General features: G+C 44.5%; 1 protein-coding gene across 2 annotated transcripts; it reads left to right on the top strand.

The window, feature by feature from the left end:
* Positions 1–594: 594 nt before the first annotated feature.
* Positions 595–22,254, top strand: SNN (stannin). 2 transcript variants are annotated; one of them, XM_043978954.1, is made up of 3 exons: positions 595–918; positions 2,209–2,408; positions 21,202–22,254. In XM_043978954.1, the coding sequence occupies exon 3, from the start codon at positions 21,290–21,292 to the stop codon at positions 21,551–21,553; it is 264 nt and encodes an 87-aa protein (XP_043834889.1). In that variant the 5' UTR covers positions 595–918; positions 2,209–2,408; positions 21,202–21,289; the 3' UTR covers positions 21,554–22,254. The 2 variants fall into 2 exon arrangements, with proteins under 2 accessions (XP_043834889.1, XP_043834879.1); XM_043978944.1 differs by lacking the exon at positions 2,209–2,408 and having other exon boundaries at positions 713–918.

Raw genomic sequence — 22,254 nt, 5'->3', positions numbered from 1 at the left:
TTTACCCCTGTCTCCACAGTACCCCGCAGTGACCTCCACTGTGGTTTCTGTCCCTCTCTCCTTCTCCACGAGGCATGTAAGGGCTGAGGAGGGTAGAACTAAGAGAAAATCAATCCCTTTGTGGAAGGGGATGAGAGGGAACTAAGTATATTACTCAGCCTAGGGGCCCGGTGACGGGGAGATTTTGGCTTGTCTCACAGAGCAGACAGTCCCTCCCGTCTTTCTGCCTGAGGTCGGGAGGGACCCTCCATCCTCCCAGTTATTTGTTATTAGGAAGGTCTGCATAGATATATACAAACGGTATGCGCGTACCGTATGTGTATGTGTATGCTAACCACCTGATAATCAGCCACGCCTCCCCTTGCCCGGGGCCAGTAAAATGTCCAATTTCGTCTTTTGTCCCTCCTCCTCATCTTGCCCCCACCTTTAGCACCACCCCTTTTCTCCTCCTCCTCTTCCCCAGAAATTCTTTCCTCTATTGTTCCTGCAGCCCCAGCCCCTCCTCCCTCCAGAGCTCCCCCAGCCCCAGCCCCAGCCCCAGCCCCAGCTTCTCGGCTCTATCCCAGCTCCGCCTCCCGCCCCCAGCTCACACACTCCATCTCAGGGGTTCAGACCCCGTCTCTCCCGGAGCCCACGTGACCGGCTAACCCGGTATCGCCATCCCAGCCGGGCTTCTCCGGCGGTCGGTCACAGGCACCGCGCTCCCATTGGCAGACGCCCCAGCCCCGCCCCGCCCCTCCCCCCTCTATAAGGCGGCGCTGGGCGGCTTCATCGCCGCAGAGCAGTTTTCGGTCAGCTTTGTCCCTCCTTTCTCACCCCCCCGCCCAGCCTCCCGCCCCTCCCGGGATGGTGCACGGCTGGGACTGAGCCACCGGGGCGGAGGTAGCACTGGGGTGGCCGCGTCTAAGCAGCGCCATGGTGAGCGCATCGCGCGAGTGGCGGGGGGGGGCGGGGGGGCTCCGGCGGCTGTCCCACGGAGAGTACGGCGGCGGGGACTCGAGGGGGAGTGGTGGCAGGGCACAGCCTTGCAGGGGGGAGGGGGGCGAAGGGCGGCACAGGGTGCCAGGCTTGGGGAGAACCGCGCGCGCACTAACGAGGTGGACGGGGGAGGCGAGGAACCGTGCCTAATGACGGGCTCGGGCTGGGGCGAGGGGAGTCAGGCACCTTCGGCTTGGGGGCTGCGACGCGGGATGCCGGGCTGGGAGAGCGCCTCTCTCCCGAAGCGGGTGCAAAGGATGGGGGCGGGGTAGGGTGGGTAGGTGCCTGCGGCGCAAGAAGCGATCGCGGCGGGTGGAGGTGGTCTTCTTTGTTTCTACGGCCCCGGGCCCCGCTGCAGAGAGATCGGGACAAAGGAAGCGGCCGCGACGGGGGGGAGGGAGCTGCGACGCCGCTGGCTGCAAAGCCGACTCCAGGGGGCTGGGGGCTGCGCGGGCTGGGAGGGGCGGGGGGCGTCTCCGTGGGGCCGATTCCCCACTCCATCTCGCTTCTGGGTTTGAGCGGAGGAACCGGCTGAGGCAGGTCGCGGAGCTCTTTCCCATCCTCTTGTCTCTTCTCGGAGACTTCTCCAAAGCTCCTCGGCCCTCCCTTCTTTGGAGCGCAGCGGTTCGGTTCTGCGCCCCCCCCCCCCAAGTAGAGATGCCCCCTTCCTACAGAGGCTGCGCTCCCTCTGGAAACGCGCCTTGCTTTTTGCTCCCGATGTAGTGGCTCCTCGCAGCGCTCACCCCTCCTCTCCCGAGGCTTAATGGGACACTTTGAAAATTCCCCAAACCTCCTGGGGAGGGAGAGACGGAGGGAGAGGCAGCTGGGAGCCCATCCTTAGACTAGGCTTGACTAGGAGGTGTTGGCTCTTGAGCGGCTGAATTGGAGCGTGTGGCTGTTTCTCCCATGATGAGCCCTGGAGAGGTTGGTGGGAGGAGAGACACTAGGAGATGCTCGCTGCTTTGTAGGGCTAGGAAGTGCTGCCGGAGAGCAAGTCTTCCCTGTCTTCTGAGTGGGGCTGATTTTGAGCATGATTTGCACCAGGGGCCCAGCACACTCACTTTAGGGTCAGAAATGGGTCTCTCAGGTCCCTTCTTATTTACTAGATGACTCTGGCGTGGGAAGTCTCAGGTTACGTTTTTGGGGATGGAACCGAGCTGACTTGAAAGAGAAAGTTTGAAGGTGTTTGCTGTAGCTTAAGATAATATTCCCTTGTCTTCCTTGCGTTAGAGGAGGTGGTGAGTCCAGACCCGTGATTTCACCGCAGTAGGGGCCTCCTTTCCTGGTGTGGAAACTCCCTACCCGTGATGCAGGTTGGCCTCTCTGCTTGGAGCCCTGAAAGGCTAAGCGACTTGCTCCTGATCCCACAGCCAGTATGTCGCAGACTTTGAATCCATGTCTTCCAGATTCCAGTAGCAGTCTTCTAGCCTGTAAGTGCCTTGTTGCCTTTAAAGATATAAAATACAGAATAATAAGGCTTTTATGAGGAAAAATAAACCTAGGATGCAATATGTTAGATCAGTAACTGCCAAATGCTGTCAAGCTGCCCCCTGGATGACTGAGTGGTCCCATTTAGGTAGTCTTAAGGGACGATTCTTTGCTACCATACCTCTCATCCATTCTGTTACAGATTTAAGTGTTTGAAGAGGCAAAGGAAGAAAGTTAGGAAGAGGGCAGGTGATGGAGTTGAGGATCTCTGTATAACTTTCCCTGTTCAGTTTTATATTACTTACTTTGTGGACTTTCTAGGGGAAAACGGGATGCATAGCCTCTTTCTCTGTACTTCCTACTGTTGTCAGACTTGTGCATTCAAAGAATGCAAAAAATCTGTAGGTAAATTACATCTGATTTTTGGAATGTGCTAAAACGTAACAATAATTCCTGATTATTCACTGTAAAATCTGCACCAGCACCCCCACCACTCCCACCCCCCTCTGTGGATGAATGAGTGAACTACTTAATGCAAAACCAGCCCCAAATGGCTTGCTTACAGTGGCCTGACCCAGTCCTGTGGCTGACCTTGCCCCTTAAGAACCCAGGAGGAAGAGTAGGGGAGAGAGAAACCTGGATCCCTGCTGCAAGCCTGTACCCTGTTGGTGGGGACTGAGCTAAGTTAAAATGACAGTGGAAGCTCCCGGGATGGAGAGTTCTATTTGCAGAACTTAGCCTCTGATAGCATTCTGGAACCCTCCTGGGGATTAATCCTAATGAACTAGCACCAAGGGGAGAGAGAGGAAAAAGCTGCCAGAGAGGATAATGAGGAGAAAGGCCCTTCGCTGGTGTATCCAGTGTGAATTGCAAACTCACTGGTTATGCAGCTTGTGACTGGAGATACCATGGCCCATCCAGAAGATTGTTCCTTGGGGAAAGGAATAGTCATGTGTATGTTAATGGAAGAGGTTATGTGATTTAAAGGTGTCTGGATCTACCTCTTCTCCTAGTTATTTCTTTCATTGGCCTTCAAGGCATTTTTTCCTTTGGGGATGAGTTATTCCATCTCTTGGAGCCCCCAGACACAATGTAAATATGTTTCACAGTTAGGGATCCATTTCCTAACAAAATCAATTCCAGTTCTAAAGCCTTGGAAGAGATAGGATAAAGGACATTAAGTGTTTATAACCCTCAGAAGTCCTGAACATTGGGAGGGGGGAGAGAGGTTGAGGGGCAAGGGGCTAAGCAGGAATTTACTAGGGTAAGTGAGAAGGGAATAATAAACTATGACAGTCTTGGCCTGGCTTGAAGAAGCCTCCTTTCCTTCCCTCTTGGTTGTTGTGACCTGATCTATAGCTTCTCTGGGGAATTTGAACAGATATTATTAGATATCTTAATATTAGCTCACATAGATAAAGAACTTTGCTGTAGTTTTTAATAAAAGCTATTCTTCACAACAATCATATGAAGTGGGTAAATATAAACATATATTTTTCCATTGTTGCTGGTCCCTTCCCAGGTTATGTGGGGAATCTAACCCTCACTACTGTAATAGATGTGGTGAGACTTGCAAAACTCTGTTCCCCATCCCAATTGACTTGGTAAATTCTTCAGAAGGCCTTCATAGAGACTGACAAATAAAGCCATAACTCCTTTTCATAATTTTTAAGAGGGGGAAGAGAAGAGCAGGGTAGGGAAAAAAAAAGGCATTTTAGACTATAGTCCTTGAGCTTGACTTTGAATCCTGACAGAATTCTAGAATATATTATTACAGGGATGGTAATCAACATCTAGCATTGTTGTTCAGTCATGTATGACTGTGACCACATTTTGGGTTTTCTTGGCAAAGATTCTGGTGTGGTTTGCCATTTCCTCTTCCAGCTCATTTTCCAGATGAGAAATTTGAGGTAGATGGGGTTGTGACTTTCCCAGGGTCACACAGCTAGTAAATGTACGAGACAGGATTTGAACTCAGGAAGATGAGTCTTCCTGGCTCCAGGCGTGCTCCACCTAACGGCTCCAACATCTAGCATAAGATAAGGTAATTACAGAGAGCCTGCATGGCTTGACCCAGAACAAGTCATGCCAAACATTTTGACCTGGTAGGTCAGGGGAATACTGTAGATAGTTTCTGTGTATCTTATTTTCCTGGATATCTTTTGTTTTTCTATTACCTTTATTTCTGAGTCATTTTGGGGGGGAGGGGGGAGTTAGGGTTAAGTGACTTGCCCAGGGTCACACAGCTAGTAAGTGTCAAGTGTCTGAGGTTGGATTTGAACTCAGGTCCTCCTGAATCCAGGGCTGGTGCTTTATCTACTGCGCCACCTAGCAGCCCCTGAGCCATTCTTTTAATGGAGTGTAGATGGGGTATAATGGACCGTGGGATAGAGGTAATAATTTTGCAAAACCAATCAACATCAGTACTATTTGAAAATATATAAAATATTCCATGCCCATAGCCCCTTGCTTTAGAGAAAGGATTTACCTAGATTGTCACATGCTTTACTTAAAGTTTAATGCTCTTTTTGTGGAAGAATCACTAAAGGTCATGCATTGGTTGAATAGCCACGCATTGGGTAGGTTTATTGTAGAAGAGTCTTACAGGCATGAAATTTGGTGATGTTCTGTATGCACCTACATCCTAACTACCTGGACTTTCTTGGGTTTCCATTCCTATGGGAAAAGGGAGACCCTGATAGCTACTGCAGTGCAGTCAGTTAATAAACATTTATTAAGTGCTTCCTATGTACCTGGAGGGCACCCAGGGGGATATAGAGAGCCAGGCCTTGGAGACAGGAAGACCTGAATTCAAATTTGGCCTCAGACATTTACTAGCTGTATGACCCTGGACAAGTCACTTAACCCCTTTGTCTCAGTTTCTTCATCTGGAATATAAGCTGGAGAAAGAAATAGCAAACTACTCCAGTATCTTTGCCAATCAAAGAAAACCCCATATGGAGTCACAAAAAGAGTTGGAGATGACTGAAAATGACAACAAGATGTGCCTGGCACTTGGGGGGGGGTACACAAAAAGAGGCAAAAGCTAGTCCTTGCCCTCAAAGATCTTACAGTTTAACATTCTAAAAAGAACAATACCCAATTGATTAGTGGGAAAAGAGGGACACTTTATCCGAAACCCCTCTGTATTTGATACTTGTTTCTTTTCCTTGCCCAGGGGTTCCTTCACCCAAATACTTGGAGGTAGTGCAGTATGGTGGGAAAGAGTGCCGACTCTGGATTGAGAAGATGTGTGTTTCAGTCCCACCTATGACATTTCAGTGTCATGTTGGCCCCTTAAACTACCTGGGCCTCAGTTTCTTTATCTGTAAAGTGAGGGGATTGGACTAGGCCTTTGAAGCCACCAGAGCTAGACCTCCAGTCTTTTGGGCTCTCTTCCTCTCCACCACATCTGCTATCTTCTTCCAAAGTATCAGGAAACTTGGAAGATATTCACGAGAGCAAAAGGGCTCTCTCCCTGCCCCAATCGATCCCCCTCTGCTGGAATAGTGTCCTGAGTTCATAGTTACAGAGAATAGGCTCAGTCCTGAGCTTGTTGGGAAGTGGGACTACCCCCTTCATTCAAGAGGGAGGTGCCTGATCTCTGAAGTAAGGCATTAGAGACACAGAGTACCTGATCAAGGGTTCCTTAAAGATTCAACTTTTCCTGTTCCAGCTTTGTGGTGGTGAGTTTTACCACTATCCTTAAATTCCCAAGCCCCTATTGGCATGCCAACAGCTTAGTTAAGTGCCCGGGTACTTTGCTAACCTCTTTGAGATGTGAAGAAAGGGGAAAAGAACCCCAAACCTAGTTCCTGTTCTCAAGGAGCTCACATTCTCATGGGAGGGGTGGGGGAAGGAAACAACAATATGCAAATAGCTCGGGTGCTAAAAGTTCACATTTTTTAAATAGATGCAATCCTGTTTCTTTCCTTTGCAACTCACGAAGATCAACTTCTGGGTAGAGGGCAGCACATTTCACAGTTTTAAAAAAAACCCACAACCCATCAAGAGAATCCTGCAGGATTTGTAGGGTTTTTTTCTTTCTTTCTTTTTTTTTTTTTCCCTCGTGAGGCAATTGGGGTTAAGTGACTTGCCCAGGGTCACACAGGTAGTAGGTGTCAAGTGTCTGAGGTCGGATTTGAACTCAGGTCCTCCTGACTCCAGGGCCGGTACTCTATCCACTGTGCCACCTAGCTGCCCCAGGATTTGTAGTTAATGCAACCTTAGTCAGAATCTGTAATGCCTTTTTCTGAGCAGGCCTGTGTGTAGAGTTTTGTTTTCCGTTTCTCAGGGTCTGATCCCTGGAATTTCTCCGTAAAAAAGGCCCCAAATTTCCAGGGCCCACATGAACTCTTTGCAGCCTGAAGGCCAGTCTTTCTTCTATGAGGGTTTTTGTTTTTGTTTTTGCAGGGCAAGGGGGGTTAAGTGACTTGCCCAGGGTCACACAGCTAGTAAGTGTCAAGTGTCTGAGGCCGGATTTGAACTCGGGTACTCCTGAATTCAGGGCCAGTGCTTTATCCACTGCGCCACCTAGCTGCCCCCATGAGGGTTTTTGTAGTAACCAAGTGACAGCTGGGTCAGGGGCAGAGATTTAGAGGTGGAAGAGGCCTGGAGTAGTCATGCAGCGCAAAGCCTCGCTTTGTGAATGAGAAAATTATGGTTCTGAGGTAAAAGTAACTTGCCTAATGTCACACTGTGGCTAAATTGGGATTTTCACCAGAGTCCTCTGATACATTTCACCATTGGGGAATTCAGGCAGCTCCACAGCATAGAGAGAGCATAGATTACAGGAACAATCTGAGTTCAGTTAGACACTAGTTACTGTAATCTTGGACAAGTCATTTGACTTGTCTATCTCAGTTTCCTCATCTGTAAAACCTCCCTCACAGGGTTACTGTGAAGATCAAATGAGATAACACATATAAAGCACTTTGCAAATCTTAAAAATGCTATTAAAAAGCTACCTATTGGGGCAGCTAGGTGGCGCAGTGGATAAAGCACTGGCCTTGGATTCAGGAGGACCTGAGTTCAAATCCAGCCTCAGACACTTGAAACTTAACTAGCTGTGTGACCCTGGGCAAGTCACTTAACCCTCATTGCCCTGCAAAAAAAAAATTTAAAAAAAAAAGCTACCTATTTTTTTTTTTTTTAGATTGGGAAAGTGGCCTTAGGGACCATATAATTTAACTTGACAAATCAGGAAACTGAGACCCAGAGAGATGAAGAGACTTACCCAGAGTCACACAGGTAGTAAGTGACAGCCAGGATTTGAACCCACATCTTCTGACTCCAAAACTAAGCTCTGGTGGGAGAAAGGTCACCTTGGCTTTTAGGTGATGGCAGATAGGACCTGAAACCCAGCAAGCCTTTGAGATAAGCTCTGTGGCATTTAGAAGTCTAGAGTGAGCCACCTTGCCCACCATGGCTTTCTGACCTCGGTGTGACTGCTTCTGCAACTTCCCTTTCCCCTCCCTACCCCCTATCTTTATTCTGAAGGGTCAGGGTTTTTTCAGAGGTTCTTCTCACAGAAAGCCATGTGCTCTCAGTCTCTTGGGAGAAACAGCTGATTGAGCTTTCCAATTAGCTTTGCCTGCAGTTAGTTCCTGTGCCTGCAGTTCAGGCAGCCTCTTCAAGAAGCCATTTGCCAAAAGGCTGCTTAGCTGTTAGCTCCTCACACCCTTCTTCCTCTTTTAAGATGCTCTGTAGCAAAAGATTGACAGGACCCTGGGTGAACAAGGCACAGTTCTAATGGCTGTCTCACTCCCTGAGTTAAGGGGTCCAGTACAGACAGGCCCACTTAGCAAGGGGACCTTGTCCAGAGAAGAAATCAGAGAGGTTCTGGAAACCACTCCCAGCTCTCTGGTAGGAGGGAACCAAAAGTCAGCTGGGACCTGCATTGGGCTACAAATGTCTGCCCTGTGTGCTTACCTGGTTTTAGAAGGCAGAGGGTCATTTTTGCACAAATCTGAGCTCTCTTTGTCTCCATCCTGTCTTGCTTGAGTTTTGCCAGGTGCACATCATGATAGTAAAGAGAATCTTTAAAGCAGGAGTTCTTAACCTGGGATCCATGAACTTTAAAAAATATATATTTTAATAACTACAGGGTAGGCCAAAGTCTTAAAGGGGTTTTTATATTTAATAACTCCTTTATTTTTGTTTTTAATTTATAATGCCATAACATCATATACAGTATATGTATGTATATAGGAAATGAATTTACATTGCATGTGAAAACTCAAGTTTCATAAGTGGCAAAAAATAAAACAATTTTCAAAAAGTTATAAAAACATCATGAGTTTTGACCCACCCTGTACAACTAATTATAATTGCTTTCTTTTGTAATCTATGAACAGTTATCTCTTCTACATCCAGGGAGTTAGGGGTGTGACACCCCTGAGATCTGAAAAATTCATATAAAATTTTTTGGCCCTCCCTTCATACCAGAGAAGAAATCTGAATTATTTCTTTTTTTAGTGGGGTGTTTACAATATCTTACTGTAAAATTTGGGTAGATATTATAGCATGCTATACATATATTTTATGCATTTCTGAGTTTTGACACTTTTTCTGTGTTATCTGCCAGCCTTCTCCTGTTGTCTTTGGCTTCTGAAAAACTTCCCTCAAATTTTCATTTAATTTCTTATACCAACATATCAAAACTTGGACGGGGAAAGTCGAGATGTGAAAGAGAAAACTGTATTTTATTTTAGGTGTTTTAAAACATTCTGAAAAGGGATCCATCCCTGCTTTGAAGGACTTTATCTTTACTGAGCTGCTATGGGTTGTCAGATGGGCCAGGACAAATTTTTCAAAAGTTTCACCTGCCAGCCCCCTACAGGATGATGGGAGACTCCCTTTCTGTCCCTCCAAATTGGAGGCCACAGTGAGAATTGATGTAATGAGAATCCGCCTGCCTATTCTGAACCCTGCTTGAGCCTGTATTATTCCTGGCTCCAGGGAAGCCAGTATAAACCTGGCTGAATACCCTCCTTCCTTCTCCTCCAGCGAGTCCCTTCCTTTCCCTCCCCCATGCCCCAGCTCCTTGGATGGTGACTGCATCTTTCAGCTGCTTGCTAGTGACATGGCAGACATTGGTTTAATTGGAGGCAGTTTTGGTCAGGTTTTCCCTTGTCCTTGCTGATCTTATTTCTATTGTTTGATTTCCCATTTCCTGCCGGCTCTGGGAGGGATGCTCCATTTCCCTCCCAAATAGAAACAGACTGGTGCTTAACTTGCTTCTCTTTCCAGGGGTGTGGGTAGCATGCCCTGCCATGGTATTAAAAGCAAGGCTTGGGGGCAGCTAGGTGGCACAGTGGATAGAGCACCGGCCCTGGAGTTCAAATTTGGCCTCAGACACTTAACACTTACTAGCTGTGTGACTCTGGGCAAGTCACTTAACCCCAATTGCTTCACTTTAAAAAAAAAAAAAAAAGGCAAGGCTTGGCCCTGCTTTTGTGAGCCCAGCAAGGAGAAGAAAGACTGGGGCCATGAAATGTTGAAGACATAGTTGCTTTGGGGCCAACAACAAAAAAGAGATAAGAGGAAGTTGGGTAATGAACTGGGGGAGGGACTTGGGTTAGACACTAGGGAAAATGTTCTCTACAGATCGGCAGAAAGCTGTTCTGCATAGTTTGATGTTAACTCCACAGAGAGGTGTCCTTTTGGTGTTCCTTTCTTATCCCAGGATTCCAAAGCACCTGGTGTTTAGTCTTAAGTCATTCCAGGTCTAGAGCTGTGTTTGTGAGGTTTAGGGCCATCGACCCGGGGAAAGAGGACAGAGGTGATAACTGAACAGAGCAGTGAGGTTCTGAGCCCCGAGTGCCATTTAGCCAATGATTGGTTGAACATCTCAGTTTCTAGACCCAGCTGTCATCTGGACTGTAGAAGCAGAGGTTCCAAAAGGGATTCCCACAGAGAATTGCCTGTCACAAGTGAGAAGACAGATCTGTTGAAAGTTGTTCTCTAACTTCCTCATGGTCCACGTGGAAATTTGGCCTCATCACTCACACAACAAGCATTTTATATGTATATTTTTATTTATTCCATTAAATATTACCCAATTACACGTAAAAACATTTTAACATTCATTTTTTAAAAATTTTGAGTTCCAATTTCTCTCCCTCCCTCTTGCCACTCCCCCCTCCTTGAGAAGGCAAGCAATTTGATATCAATATCATATGTGAAGTCATGCAAAATGTATTTCTATATTAGCCACATTGCAAAAGAAAACAGACAAAAGCAAGAAAAATAGAGAAAAATTTTAAAAGTGCTCTTCAGTTTGCATTCAGAGTTCATCAGTTCCTTTCTGGAAGTGGATAGCATTCATCACGGGTCCTTTGGAATTATATATGTTACCCTGCAATCCCGAAGGCCCTATTCTAGGCCCTCTCAGTGTTTTATTTATACCCTCTTACTGACCTCATCAGTTCTCATGGCTTCACTTATCACCATGTAGACAATACCTGGATCTATATACCCAGTCTTTGCTCAGGTCATCTATCACTATCCCTATTGGACTTTTCCAACTGGCTGTCATACAGGCATCTTAAATTCGACATATCCAGAACAGAACTCATCTTCCCTGGACACCTGCCCCTCTTTCTAACTTCTCTGTTTTTGTTGATATCCCAGACATCCTTCTTGTCAGCTTTAGAGTCATCCATGACCCTCACCCCCAGTCCCCTCATCTAACTGGTTGCCAAATCCTATTTGCAAACATCCCACATCATCCAGACTCTCTGCTCATAGCTGTTATCTCAGTTGAGGCGTTCATCACCCCTTGCCTGGACTCCTGTGAGAACCTCCGAATTAGTCTCCCTGGCCTTCATACTCTCACCTATCTCAATTCATATTCCACTCAGCTGCCATAGTGGTATTCCTAAAGTGTAGATAGGCCTGACCATGTCACTGCCCACTTCAAAAAACTCCAGTGGATTCCTATTGCTTATTTGAAAAAATGTAGATTCCTTTGCCCATTTAAAGTCTTTCACTATCTGACTGTAGTATATCTTTTTTTAGTGAGGCAATAGGGGTTAAGTGACTTGCCCAGGGTCACACAGCTAGTAAGTGTTAAGTGTCTGAGGCCGGATTTGAACTCAGGTACTCCTGACTCCAGGGCTGGTGCTCTATCCACTGTGCCATCTAGCTGCCCTGTAGTATATCTTTCTAGACTGATTTCCTATTATCTCCTTTCAGACAAGCTACACTCTAGCCAAACTGAGCTAGTCTAACAAAATGCCACCCCTCCCCCCCAAAATATAAGCTCCTCGAGTGGGGAGGACTATTTATTTCATTTATTCTTTGCATCCTCAGAACTTAGCACAGTACCTGGCACATAGAAGGCCCAATAAATGTTTACAGAATGATGACCAGCTGCTTCAGATTGCTGACTTAAGCTCTTATACCCTATCTGCTCTCATGCTGTTACACCACTTTGGTTGTTGCCATCTTGGATTTTGCATTATGGTGATTTTAGATTGGCTACCCTTTGGGTGTTTTGTTTTTTGGCTGCATCGATTAATGAAATGGATGTTATCGTCTGTAGACAGTAATAGATTGCAATCAGGATTGTGGGAGAGAACCATTAGATCAGTGAAAACACAGATCTTCCTGGGTGATGAGCCTTCTCCTTGTGTCCTTCAGCCTCTTGTTTTAACCTCGTAGGAGCCTTGACACTACCCTGACTCTCTTCTTCTGACTCTCATTTTTAGTCCCTCCTCATCCAGTGGCACCTTCTCTGTTGCCAAGACACATGACTGTATCTTCTCTGTCCTTAAATGTTCACTTGACCCACTCAAACTTTTGTCCTGTGTTTTGCTTCCCTTGTACGGAAAGCTATATGTTCATTGCCTGCTTTTTCTCACCTCCTACTCCTCGACTCTTTATAATAGACCTTCTGACCAGTCAGATGGTGGCACGTGAATGAAACTGCTCTCCAGATCCAAAGACCTCTTCTCATTCCTCATCCTTGTTGCCATTAACCTTTTGGATTCTCTATGTTCCTTCTGTTTCTGTGACTCAGTCTTCCCTCCTGGTCTTCCTGCCTGTCTGTTTCTTTTGATGAGTCATTTTCCATGTCCTGATCCTTAGTCATGGGTCCTCTAAAAATTGGGTCTCAACCTTTTCCTTGAACACAGCACTGCATTACCCAACTCCAAGCGTTTTAACTGGCTCTCTGTTCCCTATGCCTGTAACTCTACCTCCTGATCTCCATGTCCTGCCTTCCCTCTAGTCTCAACTAAAGTTCCACATTCTTCAAAGAACCTTTTCTCAGTTCTCCTTAATCATAGTGCCTTCCCTGCAAAGTAATCTCTGAGTTCTTGCATCTCTACCCTGTTTGTATGGAGCTGTTGGCATGCTGTCTCCCTCATGAGATGGTGAGTTCCTAGAAGAGCTACAAGTGCTTTTTGCCATTTTTGGTATCATTAACACTTAGTACAGTGCCTGGCTTATAGTAGGTGCTTTAACAAATGCCTGTTAACTTGATCTGACTTGACTCTACACCTTTTAGTGATTTTTTTTTGGCAGGGCAATGAGGGTTAAGTGACTTGCCCAGGGTCACACAGCTAGTAAGTGTCAAGTGTCTGAGGCCAGATTTGAACTCAGGTCCTCCTGAATCCAGGACCGGTTATTTATCCACTGCTCCACCTAGCTGCCCCCTGCATTTTAGTGATTTCGTCAGGTCCCATGAGTTTGCTGGTCTGATAGTCAAATCTATATATCTAATTCTAATCTTTCTCCTGCACTGTAATTCTGCATTCCTAGCTGGCTTCTTGGTGTCTTATAGGTGTTTCAAATTCAGCATTTTACCTTGCTCCTCCTTCCCTCCAAATTTCCAACCTTTCATTCTTTTGTTGAAGACACCACCATCCTTTTAGACACCCAGGTTCCCTGAATTGTTCTCCCCCACCACCACATTTAAAATCTTGTTACTTGTGCCTCTACAATTTCTGTCTGTCATCTTTTCTCAGCTCACACAGCTATCCCCTTCCATATACACTATTGCAAAAGCAACAGCGCTGTCTTTACTTTTGGTCTCTCTCCTCTAATCCATCTTCCAGACTGCTACAAAAATATTCCTAAAGTGCAAGTGTGAACATGTTGACTCCACCCCCTGCTTGAGAATCTTCAGTGGTTCCCTGCTCCATCTAGAATAAAACACTGGGGCAGCTAGGTGGTGCAGTGGATAAAGCACAGGCCCTAGATTCAGGAGGACCTGAATTCAAAACCAGTCTCAGACACTTGACACTTACTAGCTGTGTGACCCTGGGCAAGTCACTTAACCTTCATTGTCCTGCCCCCCCCAAAAAAAAATCTCTAAAAAAATAGAATAAAACACAAATTCCTTGGCTTGGCGCTTAAAGTCTTTCAGAAGCTGGCTCAAGCTTACCTTTCCAAATGTAGTGCCCGTGACTCCTTTTCAGGCATTCTCCATTACAACCAAACTAGCCTGTTTGCTGTTCCTCTGAATAGTACTGCCCTCTCCCAGCTCTGAACCTTCTCTCAGGCCTTCCTCTGTGCCTAGAATGTGCTCCTGCATCACCTGCACCTCTTAGAATCCTTCGTCTCATATACTGTAGACATTTATTAAGCGCCTGCTATTTACCAGGCACTATGTCAAGCACTGGGGATGCAAACATGAAAATGAAAAAGAGCCCCTGACTTCAAGGAGCTTACAGTCTAATGGGGGAAGAGCATAGACAAAAAGAAGTTGGGGGGGAGGAGAAGGGTGCCAGAGGCTGTGTACCCAGGATGAAGATAATGGTAGAGGTTGGGAGACACCAAGCAGAGTAGTTGGTTGCAAATGAAGGCTGGGATTTTAAGCCTTCAATTTATTTATTTATTTACTTATTTTTTGTGGGGCAATGAGGGTTAAGTGACTTGCCCAAGGTCACACAGCTAGTAAATGTCTACTGTCTGAGGTCACATTCGAACTCGGGTACTCCTGAATCCAGGGCTGGTGCTTTATCCACTGCACCACCTAGCTGTCCCTTAAGCCTTCTATAAAGGGAGGCTATGAAAGGATTGTTTTTGCTCTACGATCCAGCCCTCCTGTCAGAGAGGCTGAAACAATAGGCTACAGATGAAACATGAATGGCAAAACTGAAACAATCTCCGTGATGGTGGTAATGAGTTTATCCTGGGTGGAGCATGATGAAGATGATGATGGAGTTGAAACCAAGTTGAGCAGCTGGTGGCAAAGGAAGAATTTTCTGTAAAGATTCTGTTTATGTGACATCTTCTTTTCTCACTCTCCCTAATGGTCTCTCCCTCTTTTTTTTTTTTTTGGTGGGGCAGTGAGGGTTAAGTGACTTGCCCAGGGTCATACAGCTAGTAAGTGTCAAGTGTATGAGGCCAAATTTGAACTCAGGTCCTCTTGAATCTAGGGCCAGTGCTTTATCCACTGTGCCACCTAGCTGCCCCTCTCTCCCTCCTTTAATCATTTTTTCTTACCTATTTACAAATTGTATTCCTTCCTTTCTTTCCTCCAAAAGACTGTAAGCTCTTTGACTCCAGAGGCTTTTCCCCCCAGGCTATATATGCCTATTGCCTAGTTCAGTGTCTTATTATTCTTTCTATACTTTAAAGCAAATTAAATTGTCTTGGTAGAGAGTACCCTACCCTGAAATCACCGGTCTTTCAAATATTGATGAAGAAGACTATAACTTCCCTCCCTTATCCATTCTCTTGTTTGATAACCCCCCTTGAGAAGTCCTGCCTCATTTCTAATTTAAATTTGGCCATTTTTTCTTAAACTTCATGGACTACAGATACTCTCCTATCTGTTGTGTAATAGTTGATGCCCTTGATACTTTTGACTTGAGGAGTTAAGTGAGCTCCAAATTGGATTTTTGTGGTAAGTATTGTTACCAGCTACCCAGAAAGGTTTATGCAGCTCAGCATTTCCAAAACTAATTTGGCCTCAGAATCCTTGGGCTTGAAATATACAGACAGAACCCATAAATGCTTGGGGAGGGGAAGGATGGCATATTCCCTGGAATAAAAAGGGGTCAAGGACATTTTAGGACAAAACAGAAGAAAGTAAGCTTTTTTATAATGAAAAATGACTGTACCAGGTCTTCCTGCCTCCAAAACTAGGTCTCTCCACAATTGTGGAAATCAATAGCATCAAAACTTTCCCCCTACATAATTCCTTCTATTGCTTCTAAGCTGATATCATACTTTTAGGAAGGACCCCACTCAAGCTGAGCACCTTGAGGGATAGTAGCTTTTGTAAACCTTTTTTTTCTTTGTTATCCATAGTGCCTTTGATTAGGGGATGCTTTTAAAATGGTGTTTGGATTATTATATACAATGATGCGGAAATGGAAAGCCTTCCTCCAATTTGCAGGGGAGAAAGGGAAAACATACCACCACCACTAACTCCTCATCAAATAAATAGGGGGCAGCTAGGTGGTGCAGTGGATAGAGCACTGGCCCTGGATTCAGGAGGACCTGAATTCAAATTTGACCTCAGACACTTAACACTTACTAGCTGTGTGACCCTGGGCAAGTCACTTAACCCCAATTGCCTCACCCCCCCCCAAAAAAAGAATAGAATCAAATGATTAACAAGTTTTTTTGTTAGTAGAGCATGCCCCTCTGTGGTCCATCTTTCATGCAGCTCATAAAGTAACTTTCTTCAATGCAGGGTGTATGGGGTGCTAGGGAAGGACTAGCAGCTCTAGCGTGAGGGCTCGCTGAGTCCTTTTTAGAGCTGCTCGTCCACCTTTGGTGTCTACCTGGCACACAACTCTCACCCCTGGCTCCAAGAAGCCTGTAGCATGCCAAGTTGCCCCAGCCTGGTAAGTTGTCTCTGCAGACAGTCTCAAAACAAGTTGTAACTGACAGGCCTCAAACCCCTCATTGAGTTGAGGGAGAGTGTCTACCCGAAGCATGTGAAGACTTCTCTGGTGGCATGGATGGATAAAAACAATTTGTTCCAACGGCGACGAAAGCAACAGAAGCAGGTGCTGTGGTGCCATTAGAGCTTGGTCAGACATTGAAGATGCCACAGGCATCATGTGAAGATGCATCCCGGGCCATTACCAAGACTTTTGTCCTGCCGTGGACTTCAATGCCTCTGGAAGAAAGAGTGAGGCTGATGCGTAGTGCAGCTCTGCCTCACTCCAATCCGATTCACTCACGAGTCAAGACATCAACCTGTGATATCATTGGTCCTCTTTGAAAAGCAAAGGACCATCAACAAAAGGAACCTCCCTAATATTACGTCTAAGCATGGAGTTTCCCTGCTCAAAAACCTCCTTTGTTCCCATGTTGCTTCTAGGAACTAATACAAGTCCTCAGCCTGGCATAGAAGGCGCTTTGCAGTGTGGTCTCAATCCCTATTCCCTTTCCTGCTCATTACATTTTTAGTTAAACTGCACTGTTTGACTTAACATTTCAATCCCCTTCTCATCTGTCATTTGGATTTCCCTTTTCTTCCTCCAAGCCTCCGTTCAGATGCCATCTTTTCCCATGTCCCTAGCCCAACAGTTGTTACTACTTTTTCCCTCGTGTTCCTAGATTATGTCGCTCTACTATTAAATAATATGTCTTATTTCTACCTGTCTTCATACTGTTTTTCCCTAGTAGAATGAGTTCCTTGAAAGCAGCAATTATCCCATAGCCCTAGGCACTTGGTAAAGAAACACCAGCTTATATTTATCTCATGCTTTCATATTTCTTATCTCATTTGATGCTTAAAACAACCCCGTGTGGCAGGTTGGAAATCAAGGCAGTATGGTATAGTGTGGAAAGAGCATCAGACTGAATCAGGTTTGAGCTTGAGTTTAGATACTCACTTGTCTCATCCTTGACTAGTCGCCGCCTCAGTTTCCCCTCTGCAAAATGGACTAAATAAACCACACAGATTACCTTCACAGGGTCCTTGTGGGGAAGCCCACTGTAAATATTGAGGGCATTAGAGAAATGTAAGCCCCATTATCCCATTTCCCTTGATAGAATTAGACCTAAAATTTGTGACCTAGGATTACATAACTAGTGATCAATCAATTGAGATAGAACTTGAATTCTGGCCTTCCCAAATCCCAGGCCCTTTTCTGCCCCCTTTCTCAAAGGTGAAGAACTACAATTCTGTTTTTATAGTTTTGTCATGTATAATTCATTTTTTTTTCTTTTTTAGTGAGGCAATTGGGGTTAAGTGACTTGCCCAGGGTCACACAGCTAGTAAGTGTTAAGTGTCTGAGGCCGGATTTGAACTCAGGTACTCCTGACTCCAGGGCCAGTGCTCTATCCACTGTGTCATCTAGCTGCCCCCTAGAATTCATTTTAAAAATTGTTTTCTTTTAAAATTATGCGTATTTTTTTTTTACTTAAAATGATGTTGATTACAAAACAACTATTCCCTCAAGCTGATCCTACAGAATCTCTACTTAGAAATACTTGGCTAATTATTGTACTACATACCAGACACGATCATTGTGCTCTAATTAATGCTCAAGTTCTTTTTTTTTCCCCACTTTTTTTTGGGGGGGGCAGTGTTGCTGGGCAATGAGAGTTAAATGACTTGCCCAGGGTCACACAGTTAGTGTCAAGTGTCTGAGGCCGGATTTGAACTCGGGTCCTCCTGAATCCAGGGCCAGTGCTTTATCCACTGCACCACCTAGCTGCCCCCTCAAGTTGTTTTAAGTGCTTTTTAAAAAGCCCTAAATTTGCAAGTGGTTTAGACATTCCTTTTGCAACAATCTTTTTTTTTTTCCCCTCAGTGTAGTTGTGAGGATCAAATGGGGATGATATACACGAAAATGATTTTTTGGGGTTGTTTTTTAAATATTTATATGAGCACTTGTTACCTCTGTCTCACTGTTAACTCAGTTAAAAAATGAAAATAAAATCCTCATAACAAGTATGCATAATCCATCAAAGCAAATTATCACATTGGCCTTGTTAAAAAAACATGCTTGTTCTGAATTTTAAACCCATCACCTCTCTGGTAGGAGATAGGTAGGATGTTTCATATTCAGTTCTTAGTACTTGTATTTTTTCATTGCATTGATCACAGTCCTAAAGTCTCTCAAAGTTGTTTTTCTTTGTAATTGTTGTTTTTCTTTGTGATGTTGTCACTGTATAAATTGTTTTACTCACTTCACTCTCCAACGGGTCATACAAATATTCTGTTTCCTCTAAAACTGTCCATTTCATCATTTCTTATGGTGTAATAGTATAACATTACAGATGATAATTTGCTTAGTCATTCCTTAGTAGGCAAACACCCCAGAGTTTCCCGTTTGGGGCTACTATGCAGAAAGCTGCTAAAATATTTTTGTACATATGGGTCCTTTTTTTCCTTTTTCTTTGATTTTTTTGGGGTATGTGAAGATCATTTTATTAAAATACTGAATACCTTACAGCAGGAGTTCCTTGGAGTTAAGCCTTAAATATCAACTTTTGCTGTTATTTCAAGAAACATTCCTCTTCCTGACTTCTTACTGACTTAGTTACCTCTGGTCTGTAACTCATTATCTTCAACTCTTTCCTCCATCTAATCAATTGCCAGGCCTTGTTGATTCTACCTTCATGGCATCTGTCTCAAATGCATCCTCTTCTTTCTGCTCACACGGACACCACCCTAGTTTAATCCTCACATCACTTTCTCTCCAATCCATTCTCCACATGGCTGCCAAAGTGTTTTTTTGTTTTGGTTTTTGGTGGGGTTTTTTTTTGCGGGGGTGGGAGGTGGGGGTGGGGGCGGGGAACCAAGGGGCAGTGAGGGTTAAGTGACTTGCCCAGGGTCACACATCTAGTGAATTTCAAGTATCTGAGGCTGGATTTGAACTCCAGTCCTCCTGAATCCAGGGCCGGTACTCTATCCACTGTGCCACCTAGCTGCCCCACAAAGTGGTATTTCTAAAGCACAGGTCTACGTCACTCTTGACTAAAAACTCCATGGGCTCTCTCTTACCTAAACAGATAAAAGAGAAATCCCTTTGTAGCATCCATAGCCTGTCACCATTTGTTGCTAGCCCACTTTTTCAGACTTCTGCCCCTTTGCTCACTAAGGACTAGCTAAAATTGGCTGTCTTAAACCTCACACACAATATTACATAGATCCCTTGAATGCTTTCCATCCTGCTAGTCTACCTAGCTTCCTTCAAAGTTCAACTTAGTTGTCATCTCCTACATGAGGCTTTCCCTTATTTCTAACATCCTCTTCTGGAAAATTACTTGTATTTACTTTGGTACTTAATTATGTGTATGTGTTATTTCTTTTTTTTTTTTTTGCTGGGCAATTGGGGTTAAGTGACTTGCCCAGGGTCACACAACTAGTAAGTGTTAAGTGTCTGAGGCCAGATTTGAACTCAGGTATTCCTGACTCCAGGGCCAGTGCTCTATCCACTGTGCCACCTAGCTGCCCCCTGTATGTGTTATTTCAACTGATAGACTATAAGCTCTTTGAAGCAAGGGGCTTTCATGGGGGGGGGGGGAGGATTCTATTCTCAGTACTTAGCAATGAACCAGGCACATAGAAAGGTACTTAATAGCAACTGATTGATTGTGCTGTTCTTGGTTGTGATTTCTCAAAGGTCTAGAACAGATTACTTCTGGTTAATTTTCCTTCCTGGTTAAGGGGAAATTTCATGTTGAATGATTGGAAACTGCTTCCCAGCTTGCTTCCATTCCAACAGTAAAAACAAGGGGATGGGTAATGGACCCATGTTTTCACTTCCTCATTCTTAGGAGACAAAACTCTTTGCTCAGAGAGAGTTAATTGACTTGCCCAGAGTCACACAGTATCAGGAGGTTTTGAATTTAGTTCTTCTGGTGTAAGCCCAGATCTCTATCCACTACCACATAAAAAATTCTGCCAAACCTATTTTCCATACTCCAGTAAGAACCTTCTGTTCTAGTAAAGCTGATTATCTTTTCTTCTCAGACATTGTCACTCCCTGTGCTATAATTTTCTCATCTTCTTTTTGCTTATCCAAAGCCCACCAATCTTTCAAAGTCAAAGTTCTTAGCCCCACTCCTTTGGAAGCCTTTCCTTACCATCCTGTTTTATATTACTCTTATGTTACTATAAATGTGATAATGTGTCAGGTCAATTGTGTACAGTTGTGTCCGATAAACGTTTGACTTTGCAAGCCTAGTGTTTGTAGTCAGACTAAAAGTGCCTTGTTGGAGGCTACTATATTTTTTACTGTTGTATCCTGTACCAGACACTCAGATACTTGTTGGCTGATCTGCAAAAACAAAATTTTACATGTAGTTTTATTTTAGGACCAAAGGCAGAAGTTTCACCTTCTCTCTTTTTAAAATTAAATGCTACTAAATCAAAGTTTTATTTATGTCTAATGTAAAATCATCACTATCTCCATTTATTAAATCTACAAGGCTGCATTAAGTCACAGAAAACTTATACAACTATTGGAACTTTCCATTTATCTGGTTTTTAAGGGTCTGTCATTTAGCTGAAGATGGTTAAGTTACCAAGTAGATCTAACATTCTTGTTTATAATGACAAATAGCTGGTTTTCCACCTTAGACTAAAAAGATAGGAGTGAAGCGGGGGAAATGGCATTTGGTTAGAGTGAAAAATCCAGTCATTTAAAGACTAGAATCTCAACTCATCTGATACCCACAGTGAGGGCAGCCTACTATGGACGAATAGCCAAGAATAGGAAATGGTTAAGTTACTTTATAAAGCTTGACTCAAACCAAGAATCCTGGAGTAATTAAGTGGTAGTTGTTATAGAGAGTTTTTGCTACCATTTGGAAATTAATGGGATGCAAATGTAGCTCTGTTCACTCACATCTTGCTTTCTGTTTCAGGACATGCATATGCAGACAGCACCACGTTAAGTCCACAGAAGTGGTAGGACCACCATTGTAACTTGTGAGCTGTCCCAAAGAACTGACCATGTCTATTATGGACCACAGCCCCACCACTGGAGTGGTTACCGTTATTGTCATTCTCATTGCCATCGCAGCCCTGGGGGCCTTGATCCTTGGCTGTTGGTGTTACTTGCGCCTACAGCGTATCAGCCAATCAGAAGATGAAGAGAGCATTGTGGGTGATGGAGAAACCAAAGAACCCTTCCTTTTAGTCCAGTATTCGGCTAAAGGTCCTTGTGTGGAGAGAAAAGCTAAACTGACTCCTAATGGCACAGAAGTCCATGGCTAAGCTAACCCTTGGCACAGATGCTCATGGGTACTAAACCTTGTGTGCAACCAGCAGAAGAACTGGAGAAGAACAATTTGGATATGCTGCTCTCTAAGAAGAACTGAGTTTAAATTTCACATTATGGTCTTGTTGGGTTTTGTTATTGCATGCACTGAGACCTGTGTCCTGAACCTAAACTCCTTGGCCCTGGGAGTTGGCTGACCTTTCTGGTGGTACTGTCCATTGCAGGCAATGGACGGACCAGGCCCTGCTGGTGTAAAAGGAATCAAAGCATTTTTGTTACTTGAATGTTTAGCTGAGCCTGTTTTAGATGGAGCTACTACTGTAATGTGAACTAGCTAACAAAACTGTGAACTGTAAATAGGCACCAGAAGCACTTGTTTGTTTTTTTTTTCCTTTTAAAAAAAAATAATATAGCACATGGAGCTGCTGGTCTGAAGTTATTGTAATGGTAAACTCAGAACTAAAGACTGAGTCCCATGACCATGGAAAAAGTTCTAATCGTGGAAAGCCCAAGTTGCCATCAGCTGGCTAGTTAGTATTCACAGATGTAAATATGTATAGAAAAGAGCTGTTGTTTTTAAGTCCTGTGGGTAACTTTATAGAAAACAAGAGATGATGCTTATTAGAATTTGGCTTCTATTGCAGGAAGCAATAGGCCAAAAAAAAAAAAAAGAAAGAAAGAAAAGAAAAAAAAGAAA

The sequence above is a fragment of the Dromiciops gliroides genome, chromosome 1 (genome assembly GCF_019393635.1).
Source record: "Dromiciops gliroides isolate mDroGli1 chromosome 1, mDroGli1.pri, whole genome shotgun sequence".
NCBI lineage: Eukaryota > Metazoa > Chordata > Mammalia > Microbiotheria > Microbiotheriidae > Dromiciops > Dromiciops gliroides.
The sequence above is the reverse complement of the archived record's forward strand: the minus strand, read 5'-3'. Positions and strand labels throughout refer to the sequence as shown.